At 40.0% G+C, this 27,475-nt stretch overlaps 1 protein-coding gene across 1 annotated transcript in view; it reads right to left on the bottom strand.

Annotated features, from left to right (window-relative positions):
- adgrf7 (adhesion G protein-coupled receptor F7) overlaps positions 1-2,725 on the bottom strand; it is a 9,958-nt gene extending 7,233 nt beyond the window's left edge. Inside the window, exons 1-5 of the mRNA XM_032543530.1 lie at positions 2,619-2,725; positions 2,452-2,537; positions 2,287-2,345; positions 773-903; positions 420-638 (exon numbers count right to left, since the gene is read on the bottom strand). Coding sequence (XP_032399421.1) covers positions 420-638; positions 773-903; positions 2,287-2,345; positions 2,452-2,520 — 478 coding nt within the window. The 5' untranslated portion in view covers positions 2,521-2,537; positions 2,619-2,725. The remainder of the gene's footprint in view (positions 1-419; positions 639-772; positions 904-2,286; positions 2,346-2,451; positions 2,538-2,618) is intronic.
- Between the last annotated feature and the right edge of the window lie 24,750 nt (positions 2,726-27,475).

The following is a 27,475-nucleotide window of genomic DNA, read 5'->3' as shown; positions in this document are numbered from 1 at the left end:
CACACACACACACACACACACACACACACACACACACACACACACAGACAGACTCAGGACAAGGGACCAAACACCTGCGCAAGTTAGAGGCCCGAACAATAATTACATTTCTAAAAAGAAAAATACAAGAAGGGGATTCTGAAGTTAAATATATGGTTCCATAACAGCCAAGTATTACAGGCCGTGTCTATTAATGGCTGTTCCTCATTATTAACTATGGAACGTTGACAGGCTCAGGCTGTATATAAAGGATTCTGTCAGTAGGGAAATATCTTCTATTTCTCTTTTTTTAATTTTAGTTGGGTCTCAAGTTAAAGTTAAAAAAGACTAATGCAAAAAAATGGTTAATAATTTGGTATATGAAACAAAAATAATAATAAATAGAGTATTGACTGCTCCATACTGGATCCAATTCTTACCACTGTCAGTGCTAAAAACCTTTAACACAGTTAGCGTTGCCGTCACATTCTGTAGCTGTAACTTGTGTAGATCATCTCCGGGTATTACTTGGCCGTTCAGTCTCCACTCCGCAGTCAAGCCGCTACTTAAATTAAGATTTTCTGGTGGTGGGCCACATGTTATAATTAGGTTTCCCTCGAAAAACACTGGAAGTGGGTCAAACTTTAAGGGTTGTGGGCCTTTAAGAAAAACAGACACACAGGTCAGACAATTACTACACAACACTACAGTACATATAATGATCAGATATTCCTCATATGAAAGACAATGCGTTTGTGAAAAATGTAAAAATAAAAATGTATAATTGTCTTACTTGTGTATACCATTAAGTATTTCTTTGCCAGCTCTGTAAATATCCCTACATTCACAGCCTCTACAACAGTTTCACTAAAGGAAGTTGTTGTTGTTGTTGTTATGGAATAGTCTCCGATGGTGCTTCCCCTCCTGTATGGAATCAATCACACGCAGGAAAAATGATATGTGTATATTTAAACAGTTCACTTCAGTCACTGTTCAGCTTTTGCTAGTGCGTTTGCTGTAATTGTGAGAGATTATAATTTTTTGGGGATCAATGGAAAAAAAAATTGAACAATACTAGGCCAATGTGAGACTGCAAACACATTTCTACAGTGGCACATTTGACTGTTGGCATATTTGACTCAGCTGCTCTTTATGGTATAAGGACAGCTCAGGGAAGGTCAGTTTGAGATGAGATCGAATGCACAGCAGCTTTTTGTAAAATGTATCAACACTGTGATAAATCCAGAAAGAGTCTGGAGCCATGCTAGTCTCACGCTGCCAGACCTATCTCCACAGCGCTGCAGAGTAAGGTCTGGCTGCACCACAGATACATTCTACGGAAGGAGGATTGCTACGCCCCCGACGCAGCGATGGAGACTCTGCAAAATAGTTTCAAGATACAACTTGTTTTGGATGAACAATGCACTCTGCAAAAGAAAACGGCACAAAAGGAATATTAAATTAACTGTTCACACAACACAATAATGTGAGCTATTTAAATTAGCGGGATACAAGGTTAAACGTAATTTGATAACAAAAAGATAAAATTTAATTTTACCAGTGTGTACATTAAAGCAATCCCCACCAGTTGGTTCCAAAATGTCCCAGTTAGTTAAAGCCTAACATATTCTTTGTCGTTCTTTACAATCATTCCCGAAAGAACCAAGCAAACTTGGCTTATTGCACGATCCAAATTTTCTTCAAAATATGCTAAATGTTTAGCACGTGGCTTGCTAGCTTGAAGTTTTTAAAAAACGGCAACACAAAGAGAGGGGAAGGTAAGCAGCAAAGCCTGACATCAGCCTTGGGAGCCACGCGCCAGATGTCAGGCTTAATCCATCGATCCAGACTAGAGTCAGGCTTGTGGCTCTGAGAGGATGCCCAGTGCCTTGAGCTAAGTACATCCACATGCTAAGTTATTTGAATCCTAATGGGGACGAAGCAAATCTGTATAATATTTCAACGAAATCTATGCACAAATTGTCAGTATATATGACTAAAAATTAAAAATGTCAACATGCTGGTGTTTCTAGAGTTAAAGTCAAGAGATCTTGGTCTCACCACAAATGGCAATTTTCAGTAAATCAAAGTAACAGTTAAGATATGTCAGAGTGGACCAGAAGTAGTGGACCGACATCACCATCCCTAGAGCCATGCTGGTATATGATATCAAAATAATGTAAACCCCTTAAAATCATCAATACCAATACTTAATACCATTTTATGTACATGTTAAATACAAATACCCCTGGTACTGTGCTTATATACAGTAGTATGTAATGAACTTGAAAACAAAAATTGACTTACCGGAACTTTAGTTTTATGTTGCTGACAGTCAAGATGTACTTAGCAGTTTGGAGTTGAATCTGTTTGGGACAATAACTTGCTTGTTATAGGTTCTACAATCAAAACAGGATCAAATATCACATTTATTGCATCAACACTGTAAGAAAACTGAATGATTGGACTTACAGCCTGTAGAGAGTCTTGGTAAATCCTGCTGCTTGGGACATTGAATGAATCCTCAAAAGGTATATCCATGGTAAAGAAGTTACTTACTACAACAGAGACAGTTGTTATCACAAAGAGGCTTTTCATAAGAAACATGCTTTTTTTATTCTCTACATTATATGTCGTACCTGCTGTTGTGTTTGTTGAGGTGTTTGGGGTTGTTGTTGGGGTTGTTGTTGTTGTTGGGGTTGTTGTTGTTGGGATTGTTGTTGTTGGGGTTGTTGGGGTTGTGGTGTTTGGGGTTGTTGTTGTTGGGGTTGTTGTTTTTCAAAAGTTTGGGCCCCTCCGAGTTTAACATGCACCCCCCCTTTGTAATTAGCGATCCTGACTATTTAGGCGTACAGTAACTGCGACTGCTACTACAGTGCATGTCCATGCTTCTCCCAGTTCGTTAATTCACCCGTTTTATTTGATGCTGAAAATACACAATTGTGGTAGGAGGATCATCATAATTTTGGTCTCTAGCTAAAATATCCCCTATTTTTGGAATAGGAGCTGATCAGTTTAAAATGATATCATCTCAATGTTATATTCTCACACATAGCCATTTTTCAATAAGGTGCGTTCACTGCAGTTTCCAAGAAAACTCTATCTATTTGCAATACCTGTCAGGAAATAGGAAGTGAAGACTAAATGGAGAACATTGTGAATTAGCTGCTTATTACAACAAGATGGACAGTCCCTAAATGTGTTTGGCAGTGATTTTGTATAGTCACCTTTAACACATTTTTCCTATCACATTATTTAATATGAAAACATTTTGTGATTTTGAATAGTAATAAAACCAAGACTTAAGTCCCAATCCTGATGCACTCTGGCCACTTTACTCCTGCAGTCTATTTACGCATGCACTCACAGCTTAGAATCGTTAAAAGTTTAACATACAAATGAATGACAATTACCAGCACACTTTACAACTGACCTGAGTGTCGACCCAGGTACAGCTTTCCAGCGCTGGACTCCAGTTCAGTCACAATCTTTTGAAGTTGTAGAAGTTTCAAATCTGACGCTGACAGCTGCCTCAAAGTCAGTAAACTTGTTGCTTTGCCTTTAAGATTTGGAAAAGATTATGAAAGATCATTGGTTAGTGATAAAAAAAACGTCCTTGTATTTATGATAAAGCAATATAAGTTTGCCAACTAAAAAAAATTTGCAACCAAAAAACCAGGTGAAACCAACGGTGAGACGTAAGCTGGTTGGTTGCAGCTTCATTTCAACAGCTAAGGAACTCTTCCTGCTCGCAGCCCCGTCCCAAAACTGACATTATTCCCGTCAGGATTAACCACAGCCGCCCCATCTTAGCTCTCAGCCAACTACAGGTGTGTTATCACCCGGGTGACTCTCATGGACTACTGCAATATTTTTAACAAAACAGCCAAATATCAAGCACCTATTCAATCAATTACAAAAAAGCATTACATATAACGTCCATATCTTTGCAAAGTGTAATACCTCTGACCGGTTACATTCAGGGACTCAAAGCCATTCAGTTCTCCAAATTTGTTTTGAAGTTTGAAAAAAAGATGAAAACTAGACTTTCTTACAGTGCAAACATCTCAGGAATGTAAAAGTATAGCATTGTGGATGATAGTGAGCTGTACCTGTGTTTTTATTGTAGATTCACCTTGGAGGGAATTGATGACTGATTCCATTGATGCGAACTGTTAATGCACACATTATGAGTTTTATATTACATTATAAGTTTCAGTTCTGATTCAACAAGCATATTTGCCATAAGTGAAAAGCAAAGGATGAACAAAGTAGTATGCTGAACACATTGGACTACAATGACTTATTCCATCATGTTACACTAATTTAAACCACGTAATAATCAAAGTAAATCCTAGCACAAGTTCTACAAAACAAAGAAGGTGATTGTTCATACTCAAGGATGTTACCTCTTGGCATGGCAAAAGTGGTTCTATGTAGAACACATTTTTGGTGCAAGTACTTTCACGGCAACAGTTGAAATTGTAGCACACTGGTTGCTCCAAATGTAACCGGCACTGCAGTTGCACTGGGTGTCAGTGCCAATAATCAGGCACCTCTGGAAGAAGCACATAGTCAAATCCTATATTCTTGAATTCATCACTTCTCTCCAACATGAGAACACCTGACAGTTACCTGCCTAACACATTTACAGCATATTTAATTCTAACTTTGCTAAACGTGGTTGGACCATGGAAATATGTGTCATTGCTTGTATCTACAGTGACTAACCCCACCCACTTCAACCGTGTAAAGAGCAGAGAATGCTAAATCTCCGTTTGGTTGTTTATCAGACGAAAAATATCCAACTGTTTAAACACATGAGTCAAATATGACCACACATCCGTTTACTAGTATGAGCTTTGAGAAAAATAAAAATGAAGTGTAAAAGACTACTAGGAGAAGACATTTGCCAATCATCAACGTATTGTACAGTGTATTCAAACAAAAAGGTCTTGCTAATGTTCCAAAATAAATATTGTTAGCGCAGTGTCTTACAAGAGGTGTTACCAACCAGAAACGTTGCAAAGGAGAAACCAAGCTGGCTCCAGAAACCTGGGCCTGTTCTACAAGGACGAGAGTTAGCCAGCTAACTGAACTAGCCACCAACTTATAAACATAAAGAATAAATCAGGACCCCTCAGTTTAATTAAAGACCAAAATCTAGGTTACAGTGACCTGCTATCCATTCCCCGCATGCCCCTACATCCATCCATCACACTCACTGTAAAGGAAAAACTGCTGAATAACAAAAAAACCCATACCTGCGACTAGTTTACTGTCTGAGAGGGTCACTGGTGGATTATTGGGCGATGTGAGGTTTAATATGCCCAACAAAGCTGAGGTGGTCTGGGAATCCATTGTGACGTTACTTTCCACCATCAGCTCAGCACTGTAGACCTCTTCAACTATGACACAAGATAGTTGTTATTTTTTGTTCAACAACTGAACAAAAATGCAAGAAACTGAATTCAGACTTTTTAAGAAACAAAACTAATTAATTTTAGTTGGTAAGTTCTGTTTTTAGCAAAAGAAAACATTACAATTATACAAAATTTACTTTTCATCCATCCACACACCATTCAAACCCTTGGAAAGAAGACAGAAACATCCTGCACCTACCCCACTCAGCCTCGCATTACTTTTTTTTTCCTGAGTTCTTTAACTAAAACGCCCGAATGACAACGGAGCCAAGTACTCACCGGCTGAACTGATCTGCGAGAGGGAAAGAGAGGGAAACAACAGAATTAGTCTTCTTCTGCCTTGGTGAATTCAGTCTTGTGTCAATTAAATCATATCAATTGCTTCTTTTTAGCATTCCGAAAACAAATGATATGCTAAAATTGTTAGTCGTGAAAATATATTCATCCACACTGCATTGAATACGATACCATGAATACAAAAAAGACATTCAAACATTATGTGCCTGGTTAAACCTATCCACGTTAATAGACATTAGCATCTGATTAGCATCTTTCCTGAGAGGTGATGCACACAGCTCCAAACAGAAACAACACCACCTTGGAACACATTGTTTCGCTAGTGTAAAAAAAAGAGAATTTAACTAACATTAGCATATTCATATAACAATAAGGAAAAACAGAACTTCACTGTATTACACAAGGGTGTTAGTCGTGTGGAATAACTGGGATAATGAGAGGAAAAAATCAACATTAATCAAAACAAGGAAACATCTTAAAGCTACATTGTGTAAGAATATCTCCATCTAGCGTTGAGCTCACATATCCCAATCAGCTCTCTCTCACCCCGCAGTTCAATTTATGTATGTCCCTTACCAGCTAACGTGTTAAGATGGAGCATGACTATGGAGCGTTTCCCCCTTTCAGGCGAGCGCAGATGTAATTCAAGCCAATAGAATACTTGAAATTGATGGTGGTGGTCAATATTTCTAAAAAAGGAACATTTTGTGAATGGCAATTAGATTTTGATAATGAACAACCACAAACTTACACAACGTAGCTTTAAGAACAACAAAAATAATCCATTCTCCAATTTAAAAAGTTCTTTGTTTGGGTATGCCGTTATGGATTTATTAATTGAGAACCCAATCATTTAATAGATGACTTTCACCATGGATGAAAAACCTTAAAAAGTTTGGGGAATTTTAGTCTTTATTAGATAGGACAATTTAGACATGAAGGGGAGAGAGAGGGTGAACGACATGCAGTTAAGGGCCACAGGTCAGCATCGAACCGTGCACCAAGGACTAAGCTCTGTATGGGCGCACACTTTACCAGGTGGCTTCCAGCCAGCCAGTACTTTAAAAAAACAGATCTTTGTGTGGCAGTTTTCGGTGTTAATGATAGACAATTTTAGACATGTCATAATACATGCACCACTGTCGACTCATGGTTAAATAAGACGGCGTCGTATCTTCTGTATTTTGCCAAACCTCATTAGTGGTCTTAGTGTTTCCATAGACAAGTATGGATTACAATCAAAACCAAAAGTCACATTGAAAGACGTTTCAAGAACAGTACCTGCGTTCTGTGTATCCGGCTGGGGAGAGAAAGGAGCCATTTCGAACTGCTGCAGGTAGCAGAGCAGAAATCTACTTTTTTAAATTGATCAAATGGTCAAAAGACAAGGCAATAAAAATACAACCAACTTCACATATTAATAAATGCCGTTTTGACATATTGTATGTAAGTAGGCTATTTAGACTGAATAGGCTGCTGTCTTTATTAAAAGGCTCAAATTTGCTTGTGGGTCCAGCCAGATGAAAAATAAACAACTTTATATCCAAATTGCTTTTTGACAGTAAGGTTGTTGACCCTGATTTACATATCAAATCAGACAGATTCTTTCATATATGATGGTAGGGTGCACCATAACCCTTTGTATTAGAAATAATACTGTCTGTAGTGCAGTCATGCTAATTACTAAGGTCTAGCCTCATCTCTCTCACAAAGACACAATACACATCCAAAAGCTCTAACCTTGGATTTGTACTTAGAATTACACAGGAAGCAGATAATTACCCGTCAACTTTGCTGCAATTACGACACAAAAATCCGACTGTGCTCCATAGTAGCATCTAAAGCACAATCTGTCAGAAAGACTGGATCAGGCTGAACAGTGTGTGTGTGTGTGTGTGTGTTTGTGTGTGTGTGTGTGTGTGTGTGTTGTGTGGTGTGTGTGTGTGTGTGTGTGTGGGTGTGTGTTTGGAAGACCATTTGCATTGATGACATTTCCATGCCAGCTGGACTTTTTTAGCATACACACTAAGCCTTTCAGCTTTCCATAGATATTTGTCTATCAAATCAAGCATCTCCTTCAGGATGTCACAGCTGCCTGTCTCCTGGAAACCTGCTGAGTTTGGGCTTCCGTTTGAAGCCAAGCTTCTGATGAACGCGGTGCGTCAAAATGTTTGTCGTCCACTGTCACGTGGACACTCGCAGCGATACGGAGGGGATGAGAATATTCGGCCAGTCTCTGATAACCAACATTTTCATGTTTATTCTGTTTGTCGCTCTGCAGAATCAAGGAGTGTACACACTAAACCTTCTGGAAGGAATTTAGTTTTTGGTCGCAGGAGTTAAAAGGGACCTACCTATTCTGGTTATTTCAAGCCAGAAATTGGGTTATTCTTTTTGACCCAACTTCTGTGTTAAATACTTGAACCAAATTAGGGTTAATAATCCAACATTGTAGTTAATGTAACCAACTTCTTGGTTCAATATCTGACCCAAAATTTGTTAAAATAACCCGATCCCTATCCTGGATTCAAATCCACAACCTTGTTGCCGTGAGCACGTGGCCTGGGTCACCGTGCTGCCCGGCAGTTAGTTTCCCTTTTTACCTCGAGTTGGGTGGAAATAATCTCCATGGTTTGCTATGCCAGTATGTCTTATTTCAGAAAATTAAACTTTGTTTTACATTATCTCAAAACAATGTGGTCAAAATTAGCCCCATAACCCAGCAAATAGTTACCTACCAGATAGAGAGAGAGATTAGCGTCTGTGTTTAGCGCGGCTGCAGGATCTTTGTTTCCTTCAAGGTTCAGCTAAACGTGTCGCTTCCAGCACGAGTTTAATCCAGCTGACGAGGACGGAGCTTCAGAGTTTGGACGCCACTACACAGCAACACATTGTGGTTGACTGAATGCCTGCCTAACTGTCTCCTCATTAAATGCTCTTGTTTAATTATCCCACACAGTCTTCACGTATGTGATTGAGTTGTGCTGCTCCTGAGTTTGGCCTCAACACAAGTTAGAGTTAGAGGTTGAGAGTTACAGTTACACAGGGAGAATTACACAGATTGTTCCTGAGTCAGCATCTCAAGAGCAGTGTGAAGTCACTGTCTGCGTAGATGTGTGCGAGTTTCCATTTCAGACACAGCCACTGTGGATGGGATTTAAGTGGGACTCAGGCCGAGTCTCCCATTCGGTCTTCTCTCTCTTTTTACACAAGAACGGTTTTGAATGCAGGACTTTACTTTTTAAGATGATTTTTGGACTTTTTCCGTCTTTAATTTTTGACAGGACTGTTAGGTGGGGGGGGGGAGACATGCAGGAAATCATCAAGGTCGGATTCAAACCCTGGACCTTGCGTGAGGCATTAACCCTCTCAGTCCACGTTGCACCGCTCTACCGCTGTCCAGCCTGCCCTTTCGTACTTTTACATCTGAACACGTCTTTCCACCACTGTATGATAACGACTTACTAAAGTATTGACCGCTATTGGTTGTTACAGCAGCAAAAATTACAGCAAGGGTTAGGTTAGATAGGATATCGGGCCCCGGAAGCTCATGTTGTGGAGCGGGCGCTCATATGCAGAGGTTTACTCCTCACGCAGCGGGGCGGGTGCGACTCCGACTGCGGCCATTTGCTGCATGTCATCCCCCCCCTCTCCCCTTTCACTTCTTCAGCTTTCTGTCAAAAATTATCTTTAAAAAAAAGAGAATAATCGGCAAGCACTACTTATGAAATACGGAAGTCAAAACGATTTACTGCAAAATTATGCTACAGACTACATGCAAGTGTATTTAACCTCTGGAATATGCTCTTATCTTCTACTGACCAAACAGAGCATCATAAAATTTATCTTGTCTACTTTTTATATGATCCTCCTTGCATTGCAAACATTTTAGCAATCTGCATTGTAAAAATGCAAATGGATGTAATGCTCCTTTTAGACTTGGGCTCAGATAGAATCAGCTGTGTCTACCAGTCCTGGAGTTGTTTTTGTAAACTAACCATAAAACAGTACCTTGCATTTTAAGAAGACAATTTCACACACTGACATTAAATTAAACATCATGGAGATTTTGGAATGGGAAAAATCTGTTTTTAAAAAGTCATTCAAAAACTGTTTGAGCTCCATAGACCTTACAGATACCTGTGTGTTTTTAAAGAAATGTTTTGGGAAAGATAGTTTGGGTTTGATTGAGACCTTCTCCACGTGGAGACCCAGACGGGAGTAGAGGGAACATTAAAGGGCTCTCATACGGTTTCACGTCATCACATTTTGTGGCCATATGAGTACAGCTGGATATTATGTTCCACAGTACACCCAGTAGCATTGTTGGAAGCAGTAGAGTTCAGTAACCATATGCAATCACTCAAAGCCCACAAAGGACAAGAACACCAAATAACCACAGGCTCCATAGGACAGCTACAGTCTAGTGTGCTCTCCCTCACCCAGTGCGCTAAACAGGGCTTTGTTTGAGGGTTAGAAAGAAGAATAGGCATATTATATTTATGTACAGTGTCAAGCTGTCTGTGTTAAGCTCATACACTTTATTTTGTAGAACCATGTTTATGAATGTGTATATTGTAATGCATTTTTGCCAGTTCCACTGTACTTAATGTCAGGTTAAAACGGATACCTACCTATTACATATACTAAAATGTATACCTACCTATACATATACATATTTACTTAATTGCTGCTATAATATGGCCTATAAGGTTTCAACCACATAACATACCTCCATACTGCTCATATTCTAAATCTACAGAGCTGATCTCTAAGAAATATGTGCCAATTAGTAAAGCAGATGACATACAAGTTAGAGGGTTTCATTTTAATCACAATACAATTCATCAAACACACCCACAGTATATACTCACTACAAAAGCAATACTTTGACTTGTACAGATTTTAATACCTATATCATATTTTAGCTCGCACAATTAGAGTACTCAATGTTTACAGCACTTTACATTTTTAACATTTACCTACATGACGATACCTCAAAGGTAAGGTTTCTGTAAACCAGTCCGAAGTTGGTGTTGTTTTTGTGTATTTCTCCACATGCGGTACATAACGTAGTGGGGTATTTGCTGGAGCCCGTGGTGTCCTGGATGGAAGGACTATATTAGGAGTGTGCCACTTGTGGAACACATGTTTTGCATAAGTGGCGAATATCAATGATCTTATTTGCTTGGTTTCACTGGCAAGCTGTACCATCTACTATATATACAGCACATACTTTTGATCAACAACGTCCAGCACATTAACAGGGTATCTGCACACTTCTCCCAATGAACAAATGCTCTTAGGGCTAGCAATCATTGTACCTCAATGTAATATCAATACCAACTTTTTTCCAATATTTATCGTGGTAAAACTATCAAAATGTGAATAAATGTTAAACACAATGAACGTGTTTTTTTTAATGCATGACATGAAATTTCCTTTACATGTCTTGAACAGAACTCATTTTGGAAGTTTTGAAACCTTCATTCAACAATCCACCTTAGTAAAATGACAAAACATGACACTATTAATTGCCAGCCCTTGTGTACATAATACTAACAGGCTGTCAAGCCCACCTCAGCCTAAGACTGATCACATCCTGGGGTCCATGTGAACCTCGTGCGGAGGAAGAAGAGCCGCTGTTGTTTTTTTTTTTCAAAACCTTTTAACATCCATATCAAACAGACGGGCTCCTGTTGATTTTATGCTACAGTAGCTGCTGCAAAATACACACTGAAAGTCAAGTATTATTTGACCTGTGTACACACACACACACACACACACCACACACCAGTGGTCTTACTTATGACAAGTTTCAGCGTCCCTTTGTAGGGAGGGTAGTAATAATGATCAGTATCACTGTATGGTTTGGACTTGTCCAATACAGAACCTTACCAGTCTAAAGGTTTGGCATCTTTCTCATTCACTGTAATGGAACCAGAAGGATGTTAAGATCTGGGAGACGAAGTGGACGTGCTGATTTTCGGCAAAAGAAATATGAGCGAGGGGTCTTAAAGAAAGGATCTTTAAATATTTTCTGTGGTATTTCCTGGTACTTCACTTTACCTTACTGTATGGAATTTGACTGATGTCTTCTAGGTCAATTTTGTCATTGTGATGCCACACACCTTGAGTAAACAAGTTTCACTGATCCGTGGAAGACAGCCTTGCCTTGGCCAACTGATTTTGGCAAAGTAAACCCAAGCCAAGAGTCATTTTGCATGACTCTGGACATTTAGTTTCTGGAAAATGATGTGATGAATCTTTTAAATGTCAAAACAAAGGCATTGTTTGTTTTATTTTAAATAGTGCCTAGTGTAATCTAGCAATAACTGTATGTGACTTACTACAAAGACACACACACACACACACACACACACACACCACACACACACACACACACACACACCACACACACACACACACACACACACACACACTTTTACAAGACTCAGATCTATCCTCTCTTGTGCTCTTCATACAAACAAATCTTTTTGTCAAATTCAAAATTATTACTGTTTGAATTTCATTATTACAAAAGTCAAGCCGGGGTCTCTTGGATGTTAAAATATACTTCAAATTGTACATCAATACTTTATCCTCCTTTTAAATTCTAACTCGGCTGCAATAAGGTAAAAAAAGAAAAAAACAGGAAACAGCTGCTTGGTTGGTTTGTCATTCTGTCTGCAGAGATCATCTGCTGTTGGCGGCAGTGGGTCCACCGGAGCAGAAGATGACATGTTGTAACCATCTGGAAAAAACAGCAATAAACAAAGTGACTGAGTCTTTGGTAAAAACATATGTAACAACTGGTAGTAAAACAGGACTGAGTCTCCAGCTGTGGCAGAGCAGTGTTGAGCTAACGCTCTGCAGCATGCAGCAACAGGTTGGTACGATAGCTACTAACTCATGCTCAGCAACTCCAATGATATCCTAAGCTTGCAATTTTGATATTACGAGAATTCGTGATATGAGACTAAACATTGTCTTAGATTTGGATACCGTAATTCCTACATAACATGGCATGTATGTCGTCTTTTCCAGGTTTTAACGGCTGCATTACAGTAAAGTGATCATTTTATGAACTTACCAGACTTTTTAGTATTTGCCCTTTACCCACTTAGTCATATATTCACATTACTGATGATATTTATCTAAAATCTCAGGTGAAAGCACCATAGTCAACACTACAATATTTTTGGTATCGATATCAAGAACACTCGTGATATTTTCTATTCTCCATATCGCCCGCCCTAAGATATCCTAAGAAATTAAGCATTACAGTTAAATTTAGCGGCAAAAAGTAAAATCCGAAACAATACCAACCCTAGACAAGAACACACCTCCCTGGTTTATAACCCCTCCCTACACAGACCCGCAGTCTTATTACAGCAGCAGTCACTGTGGTGCATACAGCATAAAATACATGGAATATAATATGAATTACAGTGCTTTTTTCGTACCATATGTACAAATAGTTAATGGAAAAGCCTGGCATCTACCATGCTACCATGCTACAATGACGATGTCAGTGTGCTGGTGTTGGCGTTGCATTGATTAAACAGGCCTGTGGCTCATGGTATAGCGGTTGCCTGTCAATCGGAAGGTTGGTGGTTCATCCCCGTCCCGCAGTCATTGTCGAAGTGTCCTGGGCAAGACACTGAACCCCAGTTGCCCCCTGTGCTGCGCATCGGAGTGTGAATGTGTTGAATGTTTTATCTGATGAGCAGGTGGCACCTTGTACCTGGCAGCCCGGCCACAGTGTATGAATGGTGTGATGTGATGTTTCCTGTAGATTGTAAGCGCTTTGCAGTTGTTAAGACGGAAAAAGCGCTTATAAAATACAGCACATTACATAACTCTCCCCATATTTGGAAATATGGAGATTGATGGAAAATTTCAATGCATCCATCCAATAGTTGATATTCTGACCAACTGACATGGGCCTCTACATTAATAAAACTGCACACTAGCGCTAAGAAATTTAGCACGTGATCTTTTGTTCTTTCTTATCTTAATGTTGCTTTACCTCTTGGTTTTCTCCAGTTCCGGAAGATATCAAATCTACTTGGGATTCCAGCGCTGGTGCTCTAAAATAGAAAGAAAAGCAAAAACATGAATCACCACCATTTTTTTAACTGCTAACAAAAAAAAGTGACTATCAAAGAAAGCTGTTCTTACCCCCGTCCCGGTCTGGAACTTTGTGACTTCATTGTTAGTTCGTGGACCGCACCTTAAAAGTAGTTTCTCACACATTAGTTTAAATGAAAACATGTATTAAAGGGTAATGACTGAAAATTGCCGTGCAGGTTTTGGTCTGATAAGCCTTCAAACACATGGATATATAATTCAAACTGGACATTCTAATAAGACCTCCACACTAGCATGTTTTTAAAATGCAGACCAATTAATTTATCTGAATGGCAGCTAACTGTGAGGGAGTTGTTGTTAAGGTTTAATTAAAAAATTATCTCCCTAATTTAATCAAGGGAGCAATGTGATACTCTCTTGAATATTAAGACATGACATACCTTTTTGTCCGCAGTGTTCCAACACCAGTATGAAGAAACCCTTTAAAAAGAAAGAAAGAGTAGCATCAACTAAAGAGCTTCAATGACAAAGGCAAACTCACTAATCACAATCCATAAAGAACCTGATCAGTATTATTCAAATTTAATAGTGAAAAGATGCAAACTCATTTGTACCGCAGTGAATTAAAAAATGCGAATGCAATATGGATTCCATATGCCTGGTTGGCCAAGGTTCCGACTCCCAGACCCCAAGTTAATCCAAAAAATGGTGTGAGGAACAGCCAAAGTCCTGGCAATGATACCCAGAACTGTCTCAGCTGCTTGTACCAGCATCTCCACTGACCTTCTCCTCAATAATTTGAATATCACCCCCAACAGATCCAAGGTTTATCTCCACAGCCTACCAGCGCAGGGATCACAAAGGCCGTAAAGCGTAGGATTCCTCCCGTTGACCAGCATACTCATCCATTTATCTGAGCGTATATTCCTTGGGTGCAGTACAGCAATAGTTATGATCACCGATGATAAAGGACCCCCGTAGCCCAGAATGAATCCAAAAGCCAACATAGATGTTTTGGACAATCCCCCATCAAAGACATTGACCGTGCGGTAGAGTAACACAGAGCTGAGGCCAACATCCAGAAAAACAGGGCCAGGTAGAAAAAATGATAAAAAATGTAGCTGCATTGCATCGCTGGTTGATTGGTTTTAGCATCTAAATACCGCCCCAAGATAAACCAATGTTGGCAATCAAGAGACAGAGCATGTTAACGATAGAACATGACGCAAGTAAGATTGTTGTTTTTTTCCTATTTTTCTTCCATATGACAGCTTCAATTATCAGGCATATGACCAAGGAAGCAATGGATATGGAAACTCCAATGTAGTTATATAACTCAACACGGGGCTTTCAGGACTGTAGGGTGACATGAGATAGAGACGACGTCAGGTGTTGCAGTTGCAGGTGACGGTTTTTGTTTATGTTGCTTACCAACTTACAGCCCTTGTTGTCCCATCCCCCGACACTGTTAAAGAGCTGAAATTCCAAAGACACCTGAGGTTTGCCAGAGTATTGTTTTGTGACCGCAATTTGAATAAAACATTATTGACGCTTCCATTGGAATAACAAGCACCACTCTCCCTTGATGACATTGCCTGTTAATTGTTTGCATCTCGTGGAGGAGTACGTTATCCATTGAGGCAAATGATGCACAGTGATGGACCTCTGTCCTCCATCAGTCAGTATGACTACCCCCACAGAAGAATTCGGAATGCAAAGTCAGCATCAAAATTCTTTGTGAGTATGGTTTTGTCAACAAAATCAACGGTGTTACAATTTAAATTCATTGGTAAGGCGTGTTGTTATTGTCTCAAGAGACGCAATAGTTCTGAGCTGGCGTTAGCTGGGGGGCTGGTACTTGTTATTGCGATGGTTTGGTTGTCATTTTTAGAGAGTTCCATGATGCTGTTGCTCCATCTCCGTGAGAACACCTGCAACAAAAGGATATCAAATTGAAAGAAAGAGATATTAGTTATGTGTAATGCTTGATATACTGTTAAGGACATATAACCCTCTGCAAAAAAATTCACGTACCGTCATTAAAGTTGCAGTTATTGAAATATTCAATTTGGCTATATTGTTGAGTATTTCAACAGTGGCAACAATGTTTGGCGAGAGCCAATCACGTCCTGACTGGAGTTAGTAGTGGTGTCGCTGGTACTTTATAGAATGCTGGCAGTGAATTCTATTCAAATTCTGTAGAGTAAAAACAGAAGAAAAAAAGTGTTAGCATTACACAGTATCTCTAGGATCAAATTAAAATAACTGTTCATTTTTATCCACTCATAGCAAATTTGAAATATCGGAGGTATCTTTGGGAGAAAAATACAAGCTGTTATAACATCATTCACACTACATTTCCATTTGTAACTTTGTAAATGCAAGCCAAACTCTGGTCAAGGAACTGGTTTTGGTGGAACATGAGACTTCAGAAGTAGTTTAGTCGTCAAGAAAACTCAGATTGGACAGATAGTCTAGCTAGCTGTCTGGATTCCCGAGTCGAAGTAGCCAAGCCTCAGAGGAAGACTAGCTAGGTAGGCGTCAGAGTCGCCGTCTAGATGGCAGATAGCTAGCTACTGTCTGGATTTACCTGCTAGAGATCTGAGGACCGTACCATAGTCCTCAATGGACGATAGTCTAGTAGCAGCTGTCGGATTTACCCTCGAGATCTGAGACCAGGTAACCATATCCTCAGATTGGACAGATAGTCTAGCTACTGTCGGATTTACCCTGCAGAGATCTGAGGACCAGGTAACCATAGTCCTACAGTAGGGTCCGATGAGCGTAGCTACTGCTGTCTGGATTTAATTTAAATAACCTTTACTATATGCAAGAGACGTCACCCGAAGAGACCTGAGAACGCGTAACCATAGTCCTCAGTAATGAAGGAATGCAGCACAGATGCCCACAAGAATCAGGCGTAGCCTACATGGGTTCACACTCTTACTGGGTAGCTACAGCTCGCACCACTGTATTAGTTAGATGTCTGACGAATCATGGAAATACGTCGTAGTAAACATTTCACCTGTAAAATAAATTGTGCCTAAATGGCCCCAATAAAGTGATGGCCAATGAAGCTTCATGAACCATGTCTTTATTTTCTGGGCCACTTATGGCGCTCTGTTCAACAAAGGGTTGAGAAACACTGAATTGCAACGCCTAGGCCTTCTCTTTAAAACAAGAGCGCCATCTAGTGGCTCAGAAAATAAACACACTGGTTCACCAAGCTTCTTTCTACCAACAGCTTCAGAGAACGTCTTGCTTTGGCTGACGCCAGTGGTTCTCACCAACTGCACTGATAAGTGACAAGTGTGACATCACTGCTGGTTTTGGTTACAGGTGCACACCGTGGGTGTTCTAGGTGTGGTAAGAGGGAAACAGTTTAAAACTTGCAAACAGAAATGCATGCTTTTCCAACTTAGTGCACATTGTATCTGCTTGTAAAAATGCCTTTCCCTCCTGCCATAGCTCCTCGGTTCTTGTAAAAATGTTAATGCCCAGGATCATTAGGCAAGGTGGGTAACTGCCTGAGGCCCCGAGCATAACAGCTATAGATCCAAAATTATGTTTAAATAAAAAACAACAACACAACCTATCTTGTGATTTTCTTTCATTTAATGTTCCAGCCAGATCACATTCCAGGTCCAGGTCCTTCACTGTCTCACTTACCCTACGTGGTCACTCACTGCCTTTGGATATTAGCACACAAACAGCTTTTTTTTTTAAAGAAGACCTTTTTTTGTTCTATAACCTTTTAACCCTGGTGTTTAATTTATTCTTGTTGGTCTTATTTGTGATTACTAACTTTTTACATTTTTCTTTTAAATTTAACATGATCTTTCTGTAGGTTGCGAGATGGATAGTTTTTTTTTTCCATTTATTTATAGCATCAATCATAACAAGAGTTATCGCTGGGCACTTTACATTAGAGAGGTCTAGACCACACTATAATTTACAAGGACCCATCAGTTCTAGTATTTCCCCCCAAGAGCAAGCATTAGTGAAACAGTGTGAGGAAAAACTCTTTTAGGGAGAAACCTGGGACAGACCCAGGCTCTTGGTAGGCGTGTCTGACGGGCCGGTTGGGGAGGGGGGTATTCATGCGCTTCATGGTGTTTCAGGATGGAGCAGGTCATTGCAGGGAATGGTTCTAATTTTTTCTGTGAAGCACTTTTGACTGCTGCTTGCATGAAAACTGCTAACATAATAAAAAATATGTATTCATATGTATAAAAGAGTTGAGTTTTAACTCATGCACATTGGCGTTGGAGCCCTTATACTGTTGGTGGGATAAATCTCATGAGGATTAGGTATATATAAGGTAAGGTAGAAGGCCTCCATGAGCCCCAAACCCAATGCGCCCCTGTTGATGCAGTGTCATTAAGATCTTGAGAACTAGGTTACCTGAGACTGCACAAGCAGCTCTTGAAGTGGTTTTAGGATGCAGGTTGTCGTCTTAATTTCCCATGATCCAGTGCCGGTTTGTTTTTTCCGACAAACTGCGTCCTGTTTCCAACCGTGTCCTTTGGGCAGGGACCTACAGCCTCATCATTTTCATTTCCAACACCAAATTCTTATCGTTACAATAAGAGTCTAGGGAGAAAGTGAATGTTCCACTCTGTCGGAAAGCTGTGTTGTTGTATTTCAGCGTACATTCATATAATCCTGAAATGAAAGGTAATCATTAACTGACATGAAATCAATGTGAAGCTACAAACAAACAAATACATGGATAATATCATCATCAGGGAAAAGAGGGCAAAAACCTAAAAAAAGCATTATTGTTACAATTTCCAAATATGTTAAGCTGTAAGCTGATGTAGGGTGCTTCTATGAATAGTCCACTGAAGTTTTTTTCTTTTTTTTTGTAATCTGTGTCTTTGTTCTTCTCGGGGAATAAAAGGAAGACAATTCCATCTTCCATCCACGACCTTTCCCTAAACCGACTGTCCCTTCCAGCGAGTCACTGGAGCGTAAGCAGTCCCGACCAAGCGTGAGTTTTGCGATATGAAGCTAAAGAACTTTTAGCGTTGTATAACAACGCCAAGGCACCTGAGATGGGAGTGAGAATGTGTTGTCTGTGTAGAGCACGTGATAATTACTTTTCATTTTTTGTGATCGCATTTCTTTTAAATTATTTTTATATATATGTATAATTTTTATATTATATATTTTCATATTTAAGAAACACAAATTAGTGACAAACAATTACAAACAATACACGGAGTCGGGAGAACACGTCCCAGGGCCAAAAAAATGTATAAAAAAAAATAAAAATAAAGGACACACACACACACACACAACACACACACACACCCACACACACACACACACACACACCACACACACACACACACCACACACCACACACACACCACACCCACACACCACAACTCAGGACAAGGGACCAAACACCTGCGCAAGTTAGAGCCCGAACATAATTACATTTCTAAAAAGAAAAATACAAGAAGGGATTCTGAAGTTAAATATATGGTTCCATAACACCAAGTATTACAGGCCGTGTCTATTAATGGCTGTTCCTCATTATTAACTATGGAACGTTGACAGGCTCAGGCTGTATATAAAGGATTCTGTCAGTAGGGAAATCTCTCATTTCTGTTGCATCAAACGAAAAAAGATTAGACATTCATTTAATATGTCACAAAAAGATTTTATTTCCATCATTTACCCTTTCAAATGAATAGAAAACAAAAAAATGGCATCTGGGGACTCCTTTTTCATGGGGATGTTTACCCTCCCCCCTATGAGGCTGTCCAGCCCGCCTTTTTTCACGGATAATCCTGGTATGACTATAGGTCCTGTGTGCGGTATCCAATGACTTCAGCAGGGAGTTTCACTTTTCATTGGGCGACGTTTGCCGGGTACGAGTGACGCGCAAATGCCGCGATCGGCAATGAGAGGTCTTCCGCCAGTAGCCCCGACTGGCGCGGGTTAGCGAGGGCCCCTCCATCGCTGCTGCATCTGTAATTAGATTAGTATTGTTACTAGTATTATTATTATAGATTGTAAAGCACTGACATACATCTGTTTAGGGCAGTACTGTTAACGTGGCTAGTTGAAAGTACTTTCAATGCAGTTAGTCCAGTTGTTACCAAGTACGGTCACAAAGGTACAGGTCAATTCCGGGAAATATTAACTATGGTGTTGGAAAGAAAAACTTTGGCTACTACACTTACATTTCATGATTATATATCACAGTACAGAGTGCTTAAAAAATAGGATCAAAAGAGCTTTTTTTTTTTCGTAACCTGTGCTACCCCTAAATTCCTCAAACTCCTACAAATGCCCACTGCTGGAGCACAATATTTGGGGGGTCTAGACACTACAACATTGTGCTTTATTATAATTAACAATTTACAAAAACCAGTTCTTAGCAAAAATGTATTTAAACCTCAGTTCAACCGTAATTTGTCTCGCCTGACCAGACGCCCTGTCCCTCTGCTGTGTGTACTGACACACAGAGACTTGTATTTCCGCTGTGGCACTTGGGGTCCAGTTCACCACACTGCTGTGTTGAGCTCAAGCGCTGATTCCGGCGGCTCATTTTCCAGCCAGCACTCCTTGACCCTCCTCAATGCAATTCAGTACTTGCTCCGACTCGTACAGCACTGGTACCTTTTATGGACTCTATGGTTGACCATTCCGGTGTTAAAGAAAGCAATATCATACACACGCATACAGTAGTTTGATTATGTCGAAGTATGGGCGTATCTTTAAAGGTCAGTCCTGGTCTGTGAGTTTCCTACAGTTCCATCGCAGTTGGCGTATCCAGGACCTTTATGGCGTCAAAGATACCTTAACGCTGTCCTGGTCCAATCTCCTAGGCCATCACACATCTACAGTGGAGGATTCTATTGGATTTAATTAGCTACACTCTGAACAATGTAATTATCCTTAAAAACTGGGAATTGGATTTTCAAGAAATCTTTGCCAGAGGCTAAGTGGGTCAAGTTTGGCCCACCCCGGAAAGATTAGTGTATGCATGCATAAAGAATCCAATGAAAAGATGGCAAAATCTCCAAAGAGCATCAAATGATTAACATATTCGTATAATTGCACAAAACGTTAGATTTTATTTCCAAGCATTTACACTTTCAAATAACAGAAACAAAACAATGGGCATTTCAAAAGTTTGGGCCCCTCTCGATATTATACATGCACCCCCCCTTTGGAAGCTAGCACCTGATATTTAGCCTACGTAACTGCGCTGCTACTACATGCATGTGCGCTGCTTCTCCAATTCGTTAATTCACCGTTTTATTTGATGCCATGAAATACACAATTTGTGGTGGAGGAGGATCATCATAATTTTGTCTTCTACTACAAAATCCCTATTTTTTAATAGAGCTGATCAGTTTAAAAGATATCATCTAGTTTATTCTCAACCATACGCCATGTTTTCAATAAGGTGCTGTTCCACTGCAGTTTCCAAGAAAACTCTATCTATTTTGCAATACACAACATGTCAGGACTAGGAAGTGAAGACCATAAATGAGAGTACATCTGTGAATTAGCTGCTTATTACAACAGATGGACAGTCTCGCGCTATAACTGTGTTTGGCAGTGATTTTGTGATAGTCCAACCTTTGAACACATTTTTCCTATCACAGTATTTAATTCAGAAAACCATGTTTGTTGGGATTTGACATAGAGTAAATAAAACCAAAGACTATAAGTCCCAATCCTGATGCATCGGCCACTATTACCTCCTGCAGTCATTTACGCATGCACTCCACACTTAGTAATAGGGTTTAAAAGTTAACATGAACAAATGAATGACAATTAACCAACACTTTAACACGACCTGAGTGTCGAGCCCGGTACAGCTTCCAGCGCTGCTCCAGTTCAGTCACAATCTTTTAAGTTGTAGAAAGTTTCAAACTCTGCCGTGACAGCTGCCTCAAAGTCAGTAAACTTGTTGCTTTGCCTTAAGATTTGGAAAGATTATGAATCATTGGTTAGTGATAAAAAAACTTCCATTTTATTTATATAAAGCAATATAAGTGTTGCCAACTAAAAAAAATTGCAACCACAAAAACACAGGTTAAACCAACTGTGAGACGTAAGCTTGGTTTGTTGCAGCTTTCATTTCGACAGGCTAAGAACTACTCCCTCGCTCTGCTAGCCGTCCGTCCCAAAACTGCGACTTATTCCCGTTCGGATTACCACAGCCTCCCCATTAGCTCTCGTCGCAACTCAGTGTGTTATCACCCAGTGGGCTGACTCTCATGGAACTACTGGCAATAATTTTTAACAACAGCCAAATATCAGCACCCTATTCATCAATTACATTACAAAAGCATTACATAATAACGTTCCATATCTTGCAAAGTCGTGCTACCTCCCTGACCGTTACTTCAGGGACTCAATGCCTTCAGTTCTCCACAAATTTGTTTTGACGATTCTTGAAAAACGATGAAAACTTGACTGTTCTTACAGTGCACAACATCTTCACGAAGGTAAAAGTAAACATTTGGATGATAGTGAGCTGTAACCTGTTTTTTTATGTAGATCACCGTGGAGGGAACTGATGACTGCATCCTTTGGATGCGAAAACTGTTAATTGCAACATATGAGTTTTTATTATTACATTAATAATTTTTCATTCTGATCTCAACAACATATTTGTCCATAAGTAGAAAAGCAAAGATGAACAAAGGTATATGCTGTCACCTTTGTGACTACAATGCTCTTATTCCATCATGTTACACAATTTAAACCACAGTAATAATCAAACGTACATCCTACACAAGTTCTACAAAACAAAGAGGTGAATTGTTCATATGCATAGGGATGGTTACCACTTGGCACTGTGCAAGCAAGTGGTTCTATTATGAATGGACACATTTTGTTGTGCAAGTGACTTTCCGCACAGTGTTGAAATTGTAGCACACTGTTGTGCTCCAAATGTAAACCTGGGCACTGCAGTTGCACTGGGGTGTCAGTGCCAATAATCCAGGCCCTCTTGTAATCAGAGAAGCACAAGTCAAATCCTAATATTCTTGATTCTCTACTTCTCTCCAACTGAGAACACCACTAGCCAGTTTACCTTCCTAACACATTTACAGCATATTTAATTCTAACTTTGCTAAACGTGGTTGGACCATGTAATATGTTCATGCTTTATCTACAGGACTACCCCACCCACTTCAACACCGTGTAAAGAGCAAAGAATGCATAATCTCCTGTTTGGTTGTTTATCAGACCGAAAATATCCACCTGTTTTAAACAACATCAGAGTCAATATGACCACACATCCGTTTACTATATGAGCTTTGAGAAAAATAAAGAAGTGTAAAGACACCCTAGGAGAAGACATTGCCAATCATCACGTATGTTGTATCCGGGTATCAAACAAAAGGGCTTGCTAATGTCCCAAAATAAATACTTGTTTACAGCGCCACGTGTCTTAACAAGAGGTTGTTACCAACCAGAAACATAGTGCAAAGGGAGAAACCACAAGCTGGCTCCAGAAAACCTGGTCCGTGTCTAAAAGGGACGAGAGTTAGCCAGCTACTGAACTAGCCAGCCAAACTTATAAAATAAGATAAATCAGGACCCCTCAAGTTTAATAAAGACAAAATCTTAGGTTACAGTGACCTGCTATCCATTCCCCACATGCCCCTACAATCCATCCAGTCACACTCACTGTAAGGAAAAACTGCTGCAGATACAAAAAAAAAAGCCCATAACCTGCGCATTTACTGTCCTGAGAGGGTCACTGGTGGATTATTGGCTCGTTGAGGTTTAATATGGCCCAACAAGCGATGAGGATGTCTGGGACATCCATTGTGACGTTACTTTCCACCTCCGCTCCAGCAACTGGACCTCTTCAACTATGACACAAATGTTGTTATTTTTTGTTCAACACTGAACAACAAATGCAAGAAACTGAAATTTCAGCCTTTTAAAAACAAAACTAATTATTTAGTTGGTAAGTTTCTGTTTAGCACAAAGAAACATTACATTATACAAAACTTTACTTTTTCATCCACCACACGCCATTCAACGCCCTTTGAAAGAAGACAGAAACATCCTGCACCTACCCCACTCAGCCTCGCATTACTTTTTTTTTTTCCTGAGGTTCTTTAACTAAAACGCCCGAATGAAGAGCCAAGGACTCACCGCGGCGAACGGATCTGCGAGAGGAAAGAAGGGAAACACAGAATAGTCTTCTTTCTGCCTGGGTGACTTCAGTCTTGTGTCAATTAAATCATATCAATTTCTTCTTTTTAGCATTCCGAAAACAAATTATATCTAAAATTGTTAGTCGATGGAAATAGTTATTTCATTCACACTGCATTGAATAGCGATCAATGAAATACAACTACAAGACATTCAAACATTATGTCCTGGTTAAAGGTCCTATCCACACGTTATATAAGACATTAGCATCTATTAGCATCTTTACCTAGGTGATCACACAGCTACTCAAAACAGAAACAACACCAACCTGGAACACATTGTTCGCGTAGTGTAACAAAAAAAAGAGAATTGTAACTAACATGTAGCATATTCCATATTAACAATAAGGAAAACACAGAACTGTCACTGTATTACAACAAAGGGTGTTAGCGTGGGAATACACTGGGATAATGAATGGAAAAAATCAACATTAATCAAAACAAGGAAACATCTTAAGCTACATTGTGTAAAGAATATCTCCACTCTAGCGTTGAGCTGCACAATCCCATCAGCTCTCTCATCACCCCGCAGTTCATTTATGTATCTCCCTTACCAGCTAACGTGTTAGATGGCTATGCTATGGAGCGTTTCCCCATTTCCAGTGCAGCGCAGAGTCAATTTCAAGCCAATATGAATACTTGAATATGATGTGGTGGTCACATATTTCTAAAAAAGAACAGTTTGGAATGGTGCAATCCTCGATTTTTGATAATGAACAACCACAAACTTACCAACGTACGTTAAACACAACAAAACATATCCTTCTCCAATCTTACAAAACGTTCTTTGTTTGGGTATGCCCGTATGATTTATTAAGTGAGAACCCAATCATTGTAATAGATGACTTTTCACAACATGGAATGTATAAAACTCTTAAAAAGTTTGGGGACATTTTAGGTCTTTATTAGATAGGACATATTTAGACATGACAGGGAGAGAGAGGGTAACGACATGCAGTTAAGGCCACACGGTCAGCATCGACCGTTGCCCAAGGACTAAGCCTCTGTATGGGCGCACACTTTACCAGGTGGCTTCCCATGGCAGCCAGTACTTTAAAAAACACATCTTTTGTGGCATTTTCGGTGTCTTAATGGTATGGACACTATTTTAAACATGTCATAATACATGCACCACATGTCAACTCATGGTTAAATAAGACTGCGTCGTATCTTCGTTTTTGCCAACCTCATTAGTGGTCTTAGGTTTCCATAGACAAGTAATGGAGTTACCATGATTCAAAACAAGTCACATGAAAGACGTTTACCAAGAACAAGTACCTGCGTATCTGTCAGTATCCTCGGCTGTGGGAGAGGAAAGGAGCCTTTGCGAACTGTCTGCAGGTACAGAGCAGCAAAACTACTTTTTTATAAATTGATCAAATGTCAAAAGACAGGCAATAAAAATTCAACCAACTCACGCATATTAATAAATGCCGTTTTGACATATTTGTATTAAAGTAGGCTAATTTAGACTAAAGGCTGCGTCTTTACTTAAAGGTATCAAATTGCTTTGGGGTCCAGCCAGAATGAAAAAATAACACTTTATATCCCAAAATTGCATTTTTGTACATTAAAGGTGTGTTGACCCGTGATTTACTATCAAATCAACCAGATTCTCGTTCATATATGAGGTAGGGTGCGTAACCAATAACCACTTTGTACTTAGAAATGACATACTGTCGTAAGTGCAGTCATGCTAATACTAGGTCTAGCCTCATCTCTCTCACAAAGACAACAAACACATCAAAAGCTCTACCTTGGATTTGTTACTTGAATCACAGGAGCAGTATAATTACCCGTCACTTTGCGCAATTATCGAACAAAAATCCGACTGTGCTCCATAGTAGCATCTAGAAGCATCACATCTGTCAGAAAGGACTGGATCAGGCTGAACATGTGGTTTGTGTGTGGTGTTGTGTGTGTGTGTGTGTGTGTGTGTGTTTGTGGTGTGTTGTGTGTGTGTGTTTGGGTGTGTGGTTTGGAAGACCATTTGCATTGATGACTTCCATGCCAGCTGGAGGCTTTTTTAGCATACCACCTAAGCCTTTCAGCTTGCCTATAGATATTTGTCCTATGCAATCAAGCATCTCCCTTCATGGTGTCACAGCTGCCTTGTCCCGGGAAACGCTGCTGAGTTTGGGCTTTCCGTTTGAGCCACAGCTTCTGATGACGCGGTGCGTCAAATGTTTGTCGTCCACTGTCACTGTTGACACTCGCAGCATCGGAGGGGATGAAATCTGAGTTCGGCCATCCCTGATAACCAACATTTTCATGTTTTATTTTCTGTTGTCGCTCTGCAAATCAAGGAGTGTACAGCACTAAAACCTTCTGGAGGATTATGTTTTTGGTCCGCAGGAGTGTCAAAAGGACCTACCTATTCTGGGTTATTTCAAGATCCAGAAATTGGGTTTTCTTTTGACCCAACTTCTGTGTTAACATACTTGAACCAATTCCACGGGTTAAAAATAATCCAACATTGTATTAATGTAACCCAACTTCTTGGTTCAATATCTGACGCCAAAGTATTTGTTTAAAATAAACCCGATCCCTATCCTGTTCAAATCACAACCTTGTTGTCCGTGAGCCACGTGGCCTGGGGTCACCGTGCTGCCCCGCAGTTAGTTTCCCTTTTTTACTCGAGTAGTGGGTGGAAATAATCTCTACATGGTTTGCTATGCCATAGATGTCTTATTTCAGAAAATTAAACTTTGTTTTACATTATCTCAAACATGTGGTCAAAATCATGCCCCAAACCCATCAATAGTTACCTCCAGAGAGAGAGCAGATTAGTCGTCTGTGTTTAGCTGCGGCTGCAGGATCTTTTTTCCTTCAAGGTTCATAGCTAAACTTCGCTTCCAGCCACGGATTTGACTTAATCCAGCTTTACGAGGACGGAGCTTCAGAGTTTGGACGCCACTACACAGCAACACATTGTGGTTGACCTGAATGCCTGCCTGAATCTGTCCCTTCCTCATAAATCTCTTGTTTTATATCCCACACAGTCTTCACGTATGACTTGAGTTGTGCTGCTCCTGATTTGGCCTCAACACAAGTGGTAGAGTTAGAGGTTTAGGTTACGTTACACAGGGATGGGGAATTACACCAGATTGTTCCTGATGTCCAGCATCTCCAGAGCAGTGTGGAAGTCACTGTCTGCGTAGATGTTGTGCAGAGTTCTTTCACACACAGCCACTGTGTGGGATTTAAGTGGGACTCAGGCCCGGTCCTCCCATTTCGGTCCCTCTCTCTCTTTTTCACACAAACGGTTTGTGAATGCAGGCGTTTTACTTTTTTAAAGATGATTTTTTTTGGACTTTTTTCCGTCTTTAATTTATTGACAGACTGTTAGGGGGGGGGGTGCGCTGCAGGAATCAGTCACAGTCGTGATTTCCAACCCTGAGACCCTATGCGTTGAGGCATTACCTCTCTCCAGCCACTGTGCCACCGGCTCTACCCGCTGTCCAGCTGGCCACTTTC

The sequence above is a fragment of the Etheostoma spectabile genome, chromosome 18, assembly GCF_008692095.1.
Source record: "Etheostoma spectabile isolate EspeVRDwgs_2016 chromosome 18, UIUC_Espe_1.0, whole genome shotgun sequence".
NCBI lineage: Eukaryota > Metazoa > Chordata > Actinopteri > Perciformes > Percidae > Etheostoma > Etheostoma spectabile.
The sequence above is the reverse complement of the archived record's forward strand: the minus strand, read 5'-3'. Positions and strand labels throughout refer to the sequence as shown.